At 39.1% G+C, this 16,438-nt stretch overlaps 1 protein-coding gene and 1 pseudogene across 5 annotated transcripts in view; one reads left to right on the top strand and one right to left on the bottom strand.

Annotated features, from left to right (window-relative positions):
* The window catches only part of AKAP6 (A-kinase anchoring protein 6), a 539,834-nt gene that overhangs the window by 277,573 nt on the left and 245,823 nt on the right, over window positions 1-16,438 (bottom strand). For all 5 annotated transcript variants that reach the window (XM_025443999.3, XM_049113620.1, XM_049113619.1 and 2 more), the window contains one exon: window positions 926-1,177. In XM_025443999.3, coding sequence (XP_025299784.1) covers window positions 926-1,177 — 252 coding nt within the window. The remainder of the gene's footprint in view (window positions 1-925; window positions 1,178-16,438) is intronic.
* LOC112657828 (dnaJ homolog subfamily A member 1-like) lies at window positions 7,119-11,507 on the top strand (annotated as a pseudogene).

The following is a 16,438-nucleotide window of genomic DNA, read 5'->3' as shown; positions in this document are numbered from 1 at the left end:
CCTGCTGACCCTAAAATAAAGTTCAGTTCTTTTAATATGGTTTTTGTTTTGGTTTGGTTTGTTTCTTTATTTTATTTATTTATTCATGAGAGACACAGAGAGAGGCAGAGACATAGGCAGAGGGAGAAGCAGGCTCCCTGTGAGGAGCCCGATGCAGGACTCTATCCCAGGACCCCAGGATCACGACCTGAGCTGAAGGCAGATGCTCAACCACTGAGCCACCCAGGTGTCCCTCATACGGTTTTTAATATGGCTTTTCATCTTCATCATCTGATCTCCACTTACCTATTTGTTCAAATCCTGGTCCTTTGAACTTTTTGATCCAGTGTTGTCCATAGCTCTCTGAATCTGTCATTCTCTTACTTCTGGATCTTTGATGATGCCATTCCTTCTGTCTAGAACACTTTCTACCTCTGTTACCCAGTCTAATCCTGCTTCTCCTTCAGGTTCCAGACTGGACCCACTTCCTCTGGAAAAGCTTTCCTGTCTGAGTTAGGTGCCCCTCTCTGACATCCAGTGGCATCATATAGACTTATCACAATCTGTCCTTAATGTCTAACTTTTTGTCTCGATCTAGTACTAGACTCCTTGAAGGCAAAGACCACATTTTGATCACTATTATATTCTTAGCACCTAGTGCCTAGCCATCATAAGTGCTCAATAAATATTTATCAAATAACTGAATAGGAAACAAGAAGCCAGGTTAGCACCAACAATTATGAGTGGTCAGGTGTGAATTAACTATGGCCTAAATAAAGCTTTATTCACATTAGAAGTGCCCTAGCCTCTGGTCACTATACCTAGATTCAAAACCTGGCTCAGGGCTTGATTATTTACTTTGAAAGGATGCCTATCCCACCTCTCTGAAATGAAAACTCTCAGATGACTACACTTGATGACACATTACTTGGCTTCAAATACCCACCTCCTTTGTCTCTTCAGAGAAAGCCTGCAGAATGTCCGTCTGCCTGGTGTAGTTGCCATTGGCGTCCTGCAGACCCTGCAGGATTCGCTCCCGCAGGACCAGCACCGAAACTCGGAGCTGGTGCCAGAGGAGCTGCACCGCGTGGATGTCCACGATCACATTGACGGAGTAGGACAGCAGCTTCAGGGAGAACTCTGTTTCAAGGAGGGCATGGATTTGCTCAACGTGATCAGAAATATCTTCACAAATGTCCTGCAGTAAAGAAAAACAAAATATATGAAGATTATTTAGGCTTATTTTGAGGGAGAGGACTCACTCCTTCACTTGACACCAATCGTCAGGGCGAGCAACTCAGGTAAACCACATGTTGGCTAACTTACCTTTGTTTTAGATCAGATACACAGTTGCAGGTCATTTTCCTGGGCACCAGACCAGTTCATAGGAACTCCCAACCCTTTTCAATGAGTCAAGGGGTCTTTGGTGTAAGGGACAATTATCACATTCCCATAATAACAGATTTTAATATTTAAATTCATAAGCATATCTAAATTTCAACCCACACTTTGTAATCAGAATCACTCTTTTCTTAGACCTTTTTTGAGTATAGTTGACACACAATGTCACATTAGTTTCAGGTGTACAACATAGCAATTCAACTTCTCTATACATTATGCTATGTTCACAAGGGTAGGTACCGTCTATTACCACACAGCGCTATTACAACATCATTGACTATGCTCCCCAACCTATGCCTTTTATCCCTGTGATACTTATCCCATAAATGGAAGCCTGTATTTCCCACTCCCCTTCCCCCATTTTAGCCATCCTCCCTCCCCCCTTCCCTCTGGAAACCACAATTGGTTCTCTATATTTATAGGTCTGACAGGATTACTTTTTAAGGAAGCAAGCCAGAAAATCCCCAAGGACAAAGAAAGACAAAATTATAGTTTTGTTTTAAGACCTGGACATTTTAAACAAAACATTACTAAATCAAAGTTTCAATCTCCTCCACACATACTATTAAGTAGGCAGATTTGGTGTCTGATATGTCATTTGTCCTTACAATTTCCTAAATTCCCATTGTGCTGTCAGAGGCCAGCAGCATGAAATGGGTAGCATCAATAGTAATATTTATTTGAGCAATTTGAATCCATTAAGCATCAAAAGGATGTCCATGTCAGCTAAAAGTACTCAGTGATTCATTCTTTTTTATGCCTCTGTGATTTTTTTTTAATGGGGCTTTTATTTATGATTTCTGTTAAGGCTAAAATTTTAGGATAACATTTGAGGTCTGAGTCCTATCATGAGTATCCAAACAGTCAGTCTGTGCTAGAAACAACCCTTCAATTTCATATGAATTCAATTAGTTGTTTCTAAAGAAAAACTAAAGTGGAATCTGTATTTACTACATAATAGTAGGGGAAAAAAAATCTATTGAAGAATGATGGGAAGTTGTGTCGAATTTTTAGTAATAATTATTGTACAATTCCAATAACTGTTCCAATATTATTTCTTGAAGACCAAGAATTGGTGATAGTTATATAGATTGGTGATAATAATTTGAAATAGATTAAAAGTTTTAAAAGATTTTGGAGTCCTAATTAGGTAAAGTTCTTACAAATGTAGCCCATGAGCACATGTAGTCCAAAAGGGATTTGGGGCAAAAATCACATTTCCAATCAAACAAATCCATTCAAACACATTTCCATTTCAATCAAACCAGTGCATGGGAACCACTCACAGCTAGGTTAATCAGTCTCTGCTGGCCTTTGGCACATGAAAGTAGGCCTCAAATATTCCATATTGCCTGGGTCTCAGCAGATGCCTGCTTGGAGCATCTACTTGATTTACCTCCTACACTTCTCATTCCTGATACCTTACCCACCACCATCCCAAAGCAAATGACCTGTATCATTTGCCCTCTTAGGAAATTCATTTCTATGTAGTACTGTGTTGCCTTGGGAAACTCTCTTCCTCCTGCAGCTGATCTCATCCAAATTCTTTGTACTGTCCTGGCTAATATTTCCATTCCATTGTAAAACAAAAACAAAACTCTACTTAACTATTTTTTAAGATTTTATTTGTTTATCCATGAGATGGCACAGAGAGAGAGAGAGAGAGGCAGAGACATAGGCAGAGGGAGAAGCAGGCTCCATGCAGGGAGCCTGCTGCGGGACTCAATCCCAAGACTCCGGGATCACACCCTGAGCCAAAGGCAGACACTCAACCACTGAGCCAGCCAGGCAACCCAAAACTCTACTTAACTTTTTCACAGAATGGTACTTCTATCTCCTTCTCCTACCCAAACCTGATTCTGTCCAAGGGTCCTGCTTCCCCCACTGCCTTCCCAGTAAAGGCTGTTCACTCTCCTAGCCCTCACCTGAAAGATGGGGAGGGAAGGGCTGCTAGGGGAAGGGCAATCTATGGTGCTTCTTTACCACTTTCTGATCATTTTTCTTTTGTCCTCATACTAACATGCTTTATTTTCACTAGGTGCCCAGTGTCTGCTTAGCCTTCCCATCTTCTTTCTTCATTACTATTACCTATATTCTTTTCTTTCAATCCTCCACACTGAAGAACGCATGTGGTTCAGTTTTCTCGTCTCCATTATCTTTGGTAATGTCAATATTCACACTGATGAACCAATCAATACCTTAGCCTCAAATGTCCTTTACTCCACAATCCTTAAGACCTTCATACCTGTTCCACTGGTATAACTCTCTGCCATAGCTCTACTTCGAACCTTGTCATCACTTCACCTGTGGAACAATATCAGAAAGTCCCCTCTGCCACCAACCTCTCATTATCTGATCTTTTCACTCCCACTCTCCCACTATAGGTGCTTTATAACCTCAATCTACCCACCAACCCCTCTACCCTCTTTTTTCTTACATACCACCTCCTTCCGAGCACAGCCTCTACAATGATCACTTTAACCGCTCCCTTGGCAATGTTCTCCACTTCCTCACACTCTTGATTTCATAATTTGAATTTGTTAGTATCTATCTCCTAGGTCCCACTACAATCCTGCAGATGCAGAATATATTATATATTTAGGAGAGGGAAAAGTTGGGTAACTTATGCCACTTGCTCTGAATACCCATATAAGTATTTCTCAGCCACACCATTCCCACCTTCCAATACGATATGTTATGTATAGTCTTGGCACCATGAAAACTACATGCCATCACTCATCTTACACATAATTCGGCTCCTTCACAATGAACATAGGAACTTAGTCAGAGCCAGGTCATGGGTCAAGATGGCTAAGCAACTATCCAGGGGCACTAAAGTATCAATGGTACTAGTTAACTAAGGCTTTCGCACCCTCCTCCTTAGATGTCTGTGAAATATAAATTGGCTCTGCTCCCAAAGAAGCCAGATGGGCCCTGAGGAGAAAGAAATACTCTTCCCACAAGAGCTGATCTCCCTCTATTGAGTATTTTGGCAATGTGTACATGTAGTCTCTGCTGAAAATCTGAAACTAAATAATGTATGGCATGGTCCAAACTTCTGGGGTCTATTCATTTGTTTAATTATTTTTATGCCCTCTACTCTGCTATCAGGCATGTGGTTTGACAAAATTACAAGGACACACAAACTGTAGAACAAGAACTACAGATATATGTGAAGGGTATATATATATATACATATATATATACACACACACACACATATATACATATGTACATATATATGTATACACATATATGACAGTGTGTACACCCCCTCCAAACATAAAACTATATTTAGAATATTCAATGAGAGGTTTAGAGAAATAACTGAATGATTCTGAATCTATACATACCTTTTAGTAATATAAAATCTGCTTTTCTCTGTTGTTCTATATAAATGTCAACCGAATATTTAAAGAATTAACAATTTGAAGCTTCTCAGGCTTAGACCCTTAATCATTGCCAGTTTGTTGTATGTTTATATGAAAGAAGCTGAAGATTATGGACATCCTGTTTATTTTAATTCAGTCAGCTAACTAGGTATTAGAAACTTTTACAAAGGATTTCCTGAATGGCTACCTCCCAGTAGAGACTATTTGGAATTAAAAGGCTCTGAGAGATCTGACTTGTTGGAGGCCCTATGGGCATTAGATTAATAAGGTGAAGTGGAAGCACGGTGGGGGGTGGGGATGGATGTGTTGGTGGAGTTGAACCAAAGCCCAACTGATGCATATAAGCCCTGACTGGACATGTGACTCCAGTAGATAGCAACTAGAAACTAGACTCAACTCACATGGCTGCTCAGTGTATAACAAACTTTTGAACACTGCAGTGCTACTTACTAGAAACAAATTTAGCAACTTTAGATTCACAGATTTTTTAGGAATACAAAAAGAAACAACCCCTCAGGTTCAGGACATATATATGTGTCTGTCTATCTATTATATCTATCTATCTATCTATCTATCTATCAAATATGTCTTAAGGACCCATAAGCAAAAATGTTTCTCTCCATCTGCTTACTGAAAGCATTAACACTAACATTATACAATTAGAGGTTTTAAATTTAACACAGCAATGAATGGTTAAGCTCATGTAGGGACTAAAATCCATCATGAGGTATAATCCTCCAACAAATGTTAATGTTTGGCTTCAGAATCTTTTCTATTTCTACAGAGGGTGTTAGTAGGCAGAAACCTGAGTGTCTATAAAGTAGATAAGATCAAGAACGGGATGAAGACATTGAAGATTGTATGAATGACAGAGATGGAACCTTTCCAGCATCAAGGGGAGAGATGGTTTGGTCCACTAGTCCATTATTCATCTTTCATAATGTTAGCCTGAAATTATCCCATTTCTCCTGTTCCCACCTAATTCTGGTCAGCATTTCTACTGATTTGAGCCTTTATCTCCATTGTGTTACCTCCACCAGACCTTTTTTCCTCTGACTTTCAGATTCCTCTCCTGACTCCCAAGTATGCCTCAACTGGGACAAGGTGATGATGAACAGATCCACCAGTCCAGACTTCTCTCACTCTTAAAACCCCAAATTCAGTCTATCACACTTAAAGGCAGCTCTTATTCCTTGTATGCCTCATCCACAAGGATGAGGGCTAGAGGACTAGAGGACTCTAGAACTGTGTGGAGGTAGGGGAAGGCAGATCCAGAGAGAGGCAGTCAAGGATACCAAGACAAACTATTAACCTTCATAAGTTTAAGGGCCTGGAGTGCCTGGCCCTTAACAGTGCCTGGAGTTGGCCCTGTTGTCCTGTTCTGTTACGAATAAATGAAAGAAAATATATCTAACTTCCTATGAATATGGTGACAAAATGCTATTTCATATAATTATGAAGATTTTTATCATCATTGTAAGAGTTTAGCTTCATTCCCAGGGCATATATTTTGGTATATTAATGTTCTCTCCAACTAGAAGGCCGGTTCCCCAGCACCTCTTCATATAGTTAGTGGCTATCAATACGTTGGATGCTCAATAATTTTGATGATATGGACCTTACTTTACAATGAAACAATGTACAATGACAATGAACAAAAACTTAACTTCAATAGATAGAATTGTTTAGCTTCACTTTTCAATATCAGCACTTGGTATCAATTCCTTTAGCTACTTAAAATCTCCCATGAATTTCATTCATTACCTTATATATTTTCATTTGAGAAAAGATGTTCTCCACAAGCCCATTTAGATGACTAGATCAACAGACCTCTGAAACCACAATAAACTTTTAATTTTATGTTGAGGATAATTTTTTTCTAAGGCTTTATTTATGAGAGATACACAGAAAGAGGCAGTCATAGGCAAAGGGAGAAGCAGGCTCCCTATGAGGAGCTCAATATGGGACTCGATCCCAGGACCCCGGGATCACGCCCTGAGCCAAAGGCAGATGCTCAACCACTGAGCCTCCCAGGCATCCCCATTGAGGATATTTTTTATTTTTTATTTTTTAAATTTTTATTTATTTATGATAGGCACACAGTGAGAGAGAGAGAGGCAGAGACACAGGCAGAGGGAGAAGCAGGCTCCATGCACTGGGAGCCCGACGTGGGACTCGATCCAGGGTCTCCAGGATCGCGCCCTGGGCCAAAGGCAGGCGCTAAACCGCTGCGCCACCCAGGGATCCCTGAGGATAATTTTTAAATGTTCTTCAAGCAATAACATTTTTTTATAGATCCTCAAATTGTCCCTGATACAACCCATTATTATTAAGGATAGAAGGATAATGTTTTTAGAAATCAGTCACTTCTGTGACACTCCAGAACAACTGGAACTCTCCTATCCCACTAGTGGAATGCAAAATGGTACAGTCACTCTGTAAAACAGTTTAGTAGTTTCTTATGAAATTAGATATATACTTAACATATGACTCAGCAATCCCACTCCCGAGAGTTTAGAGAAATAAAAACTTAGACACATACACAAATGAAAAGAAACTACGCATAAACACCAAAACCTAAATGTCCTTCAGTGAGTAAATGGATAAACTATAGTATATCTACATAATACACAATTGGGGGAAAAATTAGTGATACATGTAAAAACTTGTAAAAATCTCAAAGGTATTATGCTAAGTGAAAGGAGCCAGTTTCAAAGGTTAAATGCTATATAATTCCATTTACATGACATTCTCAAAAGAAAACTATAGTGATGAACAATAGATCAGTGGCTGCCAGGCATTGAGGGTGGGGAGGGCATGACTATATACTGATAGCACAAGGGAGGTCTTTTGGGAGTGATGGAATTGCTCTGTACCCTGAGTGTGGAGACAGTTATACAAATCTACATGTGGGTTAAAATGTGTAGAACTGTACACTAAAAAAGAAAGTCAATTTTTTCTGTATGATAATTTTAAAATAAGAAGAGAAAAACAGTTTATAATCTCTTGTTAAAATACATATGAAAATTAGTTTTGGGTGACATATTCTCATCAGATTCTTGGAAATTAACAAGAACACAGTCATAAGGTCATGGCACTACTATCATTATTCCTGATTCAACAACTTCCACATTATTTTCTGGAGAGTATAAAAGAAAATAAGGGTAATCTGGAGTCCATTTCAAAGTGAATTAAAGCAAACGGCAACATATCTTCAAAGTTGCCTATGACTTTTTCCTTAGATGTTACTGTGCTAATGTAAGTGATGTGCTCCATTTTGTTTAATTCACATATAGCGCATCAGCCTCTGTGGCATTCACCATCACTCACAGCGTAAAATGCATTGAATACACTATGTTGTCAACTGCCTACTTTGCTCAACCTTTCTGATACATTGTGGTCTCAAAATTGCAGCTGCTGCTGCCTGTCATTGAAACAGGAATCTTCTATGGTTACTGAGGCAGCTCATACAAACACTGACCTAAGACAGTTTACAAATAAACTCCAGCTGGTTAGTCATTTTTCTTTTAACTTAGTTATGCATTTATGTGAGAGAGGTGCCTTTTCTTTTTTTTTAGTTCTGTTGTATATTTTTTCAGTTGTAGGTTATCTTTTCTAGAGAAACCATGCTCTTATGTATGTAACTGTTTGGTTTTCCCCAGCATGGGAGAGAGATGAGCGCTCGTGAGTGCTCTTATTGCTTCGGCTCCTGCTACTTGTCCCTGGGAGAGGATCTGTTTGCTGTCTCATCATAAGGCCCATTCTTGACCATTCTCAAAACATCTGGAAGGTTTTCTTGTGAAATGACAAGTATCCATGGATCAACATTCTTCCAAAGTGGCCCAAACTGCCAATCTCCAGGCTGAGTATATTTGGAGGGAAACCCACCCTTCTTGCTACTTCCTCGCCCTGGTACTAAAGCAAACACTTGGCACCTTAAGTTCATGAAGTCCCATAAATACAGTCGTTCCCACTTTTCTCTGCCTCTTGCTTCCCTACATGCAATCCTTAAATGAGAAAACGCAGAAAATACCCAGTTTCTATAAGCTGCCTCTCCATGGGAGCAAACAATAATTGGCAGGCATTTCTCCATTCATCTACAACCACAAATAATGTTTCTCTTTCTCATCTCCCCAAAATAATTTCACTGATCCTCTCAAAACACTCTTGACTTATATTTGTGTAACTACAGAACACAGTCAAATGGTTTTTCTAAGAAACTGTGATTTAAAGCCTGCTTTTTAAAGGACATTGAGGCCTCCATCCACTTCTATTGTTTTCCTATTACAATTTCAAAAATCTCACACCCTCAGCTTAACCAGTACATACCATTACATTTAGAAAAATATAAATTACATTTACAATAAGTTTTCATGATCTAAAGTCAGTAAGAAAAGAATTAAATATAAGCATTTTCTATGCATATTTTAGTCTTACTGCAAAATGCCATGTCATCATGACTGTTCATTTTGTTTACTAGCAATTGTAGAAATAAATGGTTAAAGTATCTTTTACCCATATGTTCACCATATGTGTGTGTGTTCACTAGCAAAAGCTGAGAAGAGATTCTTACCTAATACATGAACTTTATATTTTAAAATACAGATCAAGGGAACACCACAGTTACTTGGTTAAAATAAAAACTCACAAGTGAGCCATTTGAACTAAAACTTACAACTTCATATTAAAAACTTCCTACTGCAGAGCATTAATGTCATCTTCAGCTGACTTTCAAAACTGTACTTTCTCCAAAAGACACATAGATGTTCTTATGACAAGGTACTTTATTTCCCTCAAATTAGACTGCTCCCTCTTTTTTTCCTTCCTTGAGAAAACATATTGTCCTAATGGTCCTAATTTCCTCTTTGTCATATTGAAAAAGATGTAATGGGAGGGTGGGAGGGATGCTGTGACTTTACACAGTACACACCTCTCTCCAAAGATTTAAGAACTCTATAGTTACAAATAGTGATTATCCTTTTAACTGCTAAAATTTGGGAAGTGTGAGGACTGAAGTGAGGTTATTTATTTGTAAATGATTTTGCTGTTATCATTCGCTATAACTCCTCCATTTCCCAGACCGGACTGTACCTTTCCGGATGCAGGAAATGCACTTAAATGCCATACTGCTAGGATACTGCCACACATTTGGTCAGTGTTCAAAGGATGTTCGTAGAATTAGGTTCAAATGAATAAAATACTCTGTTTCACAAATCCCTATAAACCAAGTACTAGTCTAGTTTCCTCTTGTAAGTGCATCCACAGTAATTGGCACTCAACTGGCAAAAGAAAGCAGCTGACAGTGGATGTCAGCTGTTTTGATTTGTAGAGGCACTGAAAAAGCATCTAAGTTTTGGAAAGAAAAGGATTGGATAGAAAGGAGAGGAGGAAGATGCTAAATACAGACTTAGAAGCCTTCACACTGGCGGAACTTTCCAGAATGCTCAGTGAGACACGGAGGAGCGGTGGCTGCCAGTGCTGCGCCCAGCAACACGCTCCTTCCCACTCCCCACCCCTACCCCCAAACCACCTCAGCCCTCTCACCGGCTGTAGAAATTGGTGAAAGAAACCACTTACTATGATGTTTTGGGGGTCAAACCCAATGCCACCCAGGAGGAATTGAAAAAGGCTTACAGGAAAGCAGTCTTGAAGTACCACCGTGATAATCCAAATGAAAGAGAGAAGTTTAAACAGATTTCTCAAGCTTATGAAGTGCTCTCTGATGCAAAGAAACGGGAATTAGACGACAAAAGAGGAGAGCAGGCAATTAAAGAAGGTGGAGCTGGTGGTGGTTTTGGCTCCCCCACAGACATCTTTGATATGTTTTTTGGAGGAGGAGGCAGGATGCAGAGAGAAAGGAGAGGTATAAATGTTGTGCATCAGCTCTCAGTAACCTTAGAAGATTTATATAATGGTGCAACAAGAAAACTAGCTCTGCAAAAGAATGTGATTTGTGCTAAATGTGAAGGCCGAGGTAGTAAGAAAGGAGCAGCCGAATGTCCCAATTGCCGAGGTACTGGAATGCAAATAAGAATTCATCAGAGGATCTGGAATGGTTCAGCAAATTCAATCTGTGTGTATGGAGTGCCAGGGCCATGGGGAATGGATCAGTCCTAAAGACAGATGTAAAAGCTGCAACAGAAGGAAGATAGTTAGAAGAAGATTCTAGAAGTGCATATTGACAAAGGCATGAAAGATGGCCAGAAGATAACATTCCATGGTGAGGGAGACCAAGAACCAGGACTGGAACCAGGAGATATTATCATCGTTTTAGATCAGAAGGACCATGCTGTTTTTACTCCACAAGGAGATCTTTTCATGTGTATGGACATATAGCTGGTTGAAGCCTTGCGCAGCTTTCAAAAGCCAATATCTACTCTTGACAACTGAACCACTGTCATCACCTCTCATCCAGGTCAGATTGTCAAGCATGGGGATATCAAGTGTGTGCTAAACGAAGGCATGCCAATTTATTGTAGACCATATGAGAAGGGTCGCCTAATCATCGAATTTAAGGTACACTTCCCTGAGAATGGCTTTCTCTCTCCTGATAAACTTTCTTTGCTGGAAAAACTCCTACCTGAGAGGAAGAAGTAGAAGAACTGGTGAAATGGACCAGGTAGAACTAGTGGACTTTGATCCCAATCAGGAAAGACGGCACCATTACAATGGGGAAGGATATGAGGATGGTGAACATCATCCTAGGGGTGGTGTTCAGTGTCAGACCTCTTAATGGGGCCAGTGAATAACTCTGCTGCTGGCATTTTATATGCAGTAGTGAATGAGTGAAGGACTATAATCATAGCTCACTACTTGCTATTGTTTTTGTTTTAATATTCAACTATAGTGTTTTAAAATTTAAATGAAGAATAAACTCAAATATATATATAAAAAAAAGAAGCCTTCACACTTGCATTTTCACACTCTGGAAGTCTACTTTGCCTTCAACTGAGGAAGAACCAGCTGGAAGTTCAATCTGGCCATACCTGCCCATATCCAAATCTGGATTGTTCTTCTTTTCATTATTTGAATTTTTGTTGTTGTTATTAGAATTGTTGCTTAAAAACTTCAGAGGATTCATTGCTTGAATATCACTTTAAACTCCTAATCCCAGGGGGGAAAAACCCTAAGCAAAAAAAGATGAAAAGAAAATTGATAATTGCTGTTGCAAGTTGAAGAAAATGTTTTGTTTTGTTTTGTTTTGTTTAAGATGTATTTATTTGAGAGAGAGAGAGATAACACAAGTGCAAGTGGGGCAGGGGCAGGTGGGGAGAATCTCAAGCACAGGGCCCAACACGAGGCTTGATCTCAGGACTGAGATCATGACCTGAGTCAAAAATCAAGAATTGGTCACTTCAGTGACTGAGCCACCCAGGCACCCTAGAGAAAATGTTTTTCTGAGGTTTTGCTTTGACAAATTCACATACAGTGCTCTACATGACTCAGCTGGGTAGTGGTTCACAATCTAAGTGCATTTACTAACAAAAATCACAACTATGGCCTTGACTCTAAGCAGCCCATTTGGAAATTGCTTCGAAGATCTATACTTCCCACACCTTTATAAAGTGATTTCAGGTAGAATTTGACGAAGAAGTCAGTGGTGGTTCTTACCCTGCAGTGTGCTTGTTGATCATATAGATTCTGGGGCTGCTTCTTTGATAAGAAATGGGACCAAGAGATGTGCATTTTCTTAAGCGGACAGTGGCCATGAAGCCAGTGTTCTTGGCACCACACAATGAAAACTATTGAGCCAGAGACGGGTCACCTGGGGAACTATGTGTGCACCTACTGTTGCACAACTATAACGAAAACAAAAAACCAGCCTCCCAGCAACTTGAAAGGTAGTCCATCCCTGACATTATGCAAATGTACCTACAGCAGAACATACATTCTTTTTGCCCCAGAACACAATTTTCCACAACTTGGTTGACCCACTGCTGGCAACATTGTGATAATCTCTAGGACAGCATCAGGTGGGTGGACTTGCTTAACATGCTTCCTTTTCCTGTTTTGTTTTGTTTTGTTTTTTACATTTATAGAATGAAACAGATATGGGAAATCACACCAAAATGTAGAGCTTACCAAATTATTATAAGACAAACATCCTTCTAACAAATATCTGAGTCAAAAATTTTCTAGCCATGTGTCTCCTCCCCATCATAATAAAACCCTCTATCCCTGCAAAAATGACCACTCTCTTGACTTGCATAACAATCACTTTCTTGCATCTCTTTCTGGTTTTATTACCAAAGGATGCACTCCTGGATATTATAACTTACTTTGCCCAGTTTTTCACTTGCTGTGATCTTTAAGTCTTTTTAAATCTATAGATTCTATCTATATTTTTTCATGTAATTAATCTGTTAAAGATCCTGCAGCGTTACACCTGCAGAGTTTCCCATAATTAGGATTTGTTGATTGCAGTCACCATGTTGGTTCCTTTGTTCTCTTTCTACAAACTGGCAGCTAAATCTTGAGGTCTAATTAGTTTCAGGTTCAATTTCTTTAACAAAAGTACAAGTACTGTTGCATTCTTTCAACAAGGGGCATTTTTCCTTTGCTTTTGTTCTTTTTTGATAGTTGACGATATCAACTCTTCTGGTAGTTGATGCTCTGTGCCTAAATCTATCAATGCATTGGAGGGTGCAGAATAATGATATTCTATCATTTTGCTTTAATAGCTGGAATAACTTTATTAGAAAATGTTTCCCTTTATCAACTATTTGTTTAAAGTGATACAATTCATAAAGGAAAGTCAAGATAAATGCTTGATTCTCAGCCCAGTTTTCAAGATAATGAACTGTTTTTCTGTTAAATCAGAAGGTAAGCAACCATTTGGTTTACTTAATACCAAGTACTCATTGACTTAGACATATGGGTTGGGTTTTGATCTGTTACAATGCTTAATCTTATTGAAATTCAAATTGTCCATGATTAGCCAGTGGGATCCCCCTCAATCTGACTTCAAGTTGATTATTCTAATTGTTTTTTATAGCTTCCTCACTCATCTTGTGTATTTCCAGACTTGAAATTAGCCATTTTTCTAAAAAGCCTTGATTTCCTTTAATGGGAAAAGTGTTTTCAGACTACATCTGGGTAATAAGAAGAATCATTACTACTGGATTAGTCATTGTAGGATTTTTAATTAACAGAGACAGAAAATATGAATATTTAAAAACAAAATATGAGTTCATAACTGATATTTCCAATTCAAATTCCCGACTACAATGGTTTTATCTAACATCTTCTGTTCTACGTCAATATCTCCTTTCTTCTACACCAAGACTCCTGGTTCTCAAGAACCAGGGGTGATGGAATTAGAAGATCCCATAATTACTCATTTGTTTTATTTCATATCACACATATGATAGTTTCACGATAATAATACTAATAATACCCTAATACTGCTACTAATACTGGTCCTGAAGCAGATGACTAGGTCAGGCATTTATGAAGATACCTGGCCAAAGTGGCATTTGTTACCATAGAAGAGCAAGGTCACCTCTGGTTTATCTTTAACTAGTCTTTGAGAGAATAGAAAATATATCCTAGTCTCACATTCACCACAGTTCACATTATACAGATGAAACATTTGAGGGCTTTGTAAGTTCCTTTATCATCTTCAAGGTCTTTCTAAAAGGGAAAAATAAAAGCCTCGATAAAAATATAACTGAGAAGCACATGACCACTAGTTCTCTGGGGAAGGAAAAATGTTTTTGGTTTTAGGAGGCATTCCCAGGGAGGCTTTTTGCCTCAGCAGACCCTTCCCAGTCTTTGCAGATCATCAGAGAATATGTATACAACAAAAATCAGTGAAGGGAATAATCAACAATATACCAAAGACACTGCACCATTGCCTGCTCTAGTGCTAGGTGTGCCAGGTCCTATACTCTTTTTCTTTCCAATATAACAACTACAGGGCATAGGATAATTCTTAATAATTATTAGTTTAAGGCTATCTAGTAATGAAAATAGGTCTTCTCTTTAAGCAATGAGCTGTAAGGTTCTTTTTACTTACCATCTCATAAAGCCGAAGTTGTACAACTTACATATTTGCTTTGTTTGTTCAGTGCTCTATCTGTTATTTCTGTCTACTTCTATGAGATCTGTCTTCCTTAGGAAATTCCTTTGTGTCAAGTGCTTCATTTGTCTATTTTGCTTTCTAGAGGACAGTACCACATGCAAATAGAATCTTAATACATGCTGATATTAGTGACACTGAATTCATGAACCATGAAATAGAAGCTTGAAGATTCTCTATGAGAAAGAATAAAATTAATCACACGGTGTATCTAGATCATTTTGTACAAAGCCGAGTGTCAGAAAGTCTGAATTCTTGGTCCTGTGTCCTGACTACCTGTGTCCCAATAGATCACTAAGCCTTAGCTTCCTCATCTAAAGGCAGTGCTGGGGACACCTGGGTGGCTCAGCGGTTAAGCTCCTGCCTTTGGCCCAGGGTGGATCCTGGAGTCCTGGGATCAAGTCCCACATGGGGCTCCCTGCATGGAGCCTGGCCCTCCCTCTGCCTGTGTCTCTGCCTCTCTCTCTCTCTCTCTCTCTGTCTCTCATGAATGAATGAATGAATGAATAAATAAATAAATAAATAAATAAAATCCATGCTGGATGGATCATCTCTACTCTCAAGCTCCAAGATTTTATTTTGTTTTCTTTCTCTTTTATTTTGTGTACCTCTCCCATAATGCAGAGTCTGAGCTTTAGTTACCCAGAAACTTTTGTGTATCTCTGAAAATTCAGGTAAAAATGACTTCTATTTCCTACTAGTAGTAGAATGAGCACTAGACTGAGAACCAGGACACTTGAGCCCCACTCCTGGGGTCATTGGAAGGTATCTCCCTGGCTCTTGCCAGCAACCCTGCCACACGTTCTGAAATAATAGTGCAGATCCACACACCAGACAGAGGAGGAAAGATCTATGGTTTGTGCATAATGAGGGCCAAGACCTCTACCTTCACTCCAGGGTTAATGTCCTGAGAAGCCCTTTGGTTGTGTTTTCCTTGGTCACCATGGTAGGCTCAGGCTATTACTCTTTCCCTTTCTATGTTCCTTCCACCTCAACCCTGCTGCCTGCAAACACACACACACACACACACACACACACACACGCACACACCCTTGAGGCTCATTTCCATCTCCCTAAGCCACCATTCCTCTCTCTTCATCTCAGTCATTTAATATTTCATTATCTAAAAATCTATCAATACCTTTTGGCAATTTAGATTTGCTTACCTGAGGTGGAAATTTTCTAGTAACTCTCTTGATATTGTTAAGGATTTCAAGTTATAAGTGATCTTATAGGTTCATTTATAAATGCTTTCTCTTCATCTATTCATAAGTACTCTTTATACTGGGATAAAAAGGTTAAGGGGATGAAAGCCCTATTTGGGATTTCATTGCTGACTCACGATGTGACCTTGAGCTGGTCAACCTCTTTCTTAGATACACTCTTTATATATTTAGATCACTAAGACCATGGCACAGCTTCTAAGGATGTGTTTCTATGCCTTCCTCCTCCACATAAATATCCACAGCAACTAGCTTGGATGTTGATTTGTATTTAAACACCTACAACATGACTGTTGTGACCTAACATTATAGACACAAGTTTTAAATCTCAAGTGTGAGAGTAGTAATAAAGCCTCATAGGA

This window comes from Canis lupus, chromosome 8 (assembly GCF_003254725.2).
Source record: "Canis lupus dingo isolate Sandy chromosome 8, ASM325472v2, whole genome shotgun sequence".
Classification (NCBI taxonomy): domain Eukaryota; kingdom Metazoa; phylum Chordata; class Mammalia; order Carnivora; family Canidae; genus Canis; species Canis lupus.
The sequence above is the reverse complement of the archived record's forward strand: the minus strand, read 5'-3'. Positions and strand labels throughout refer to the sequence as shown.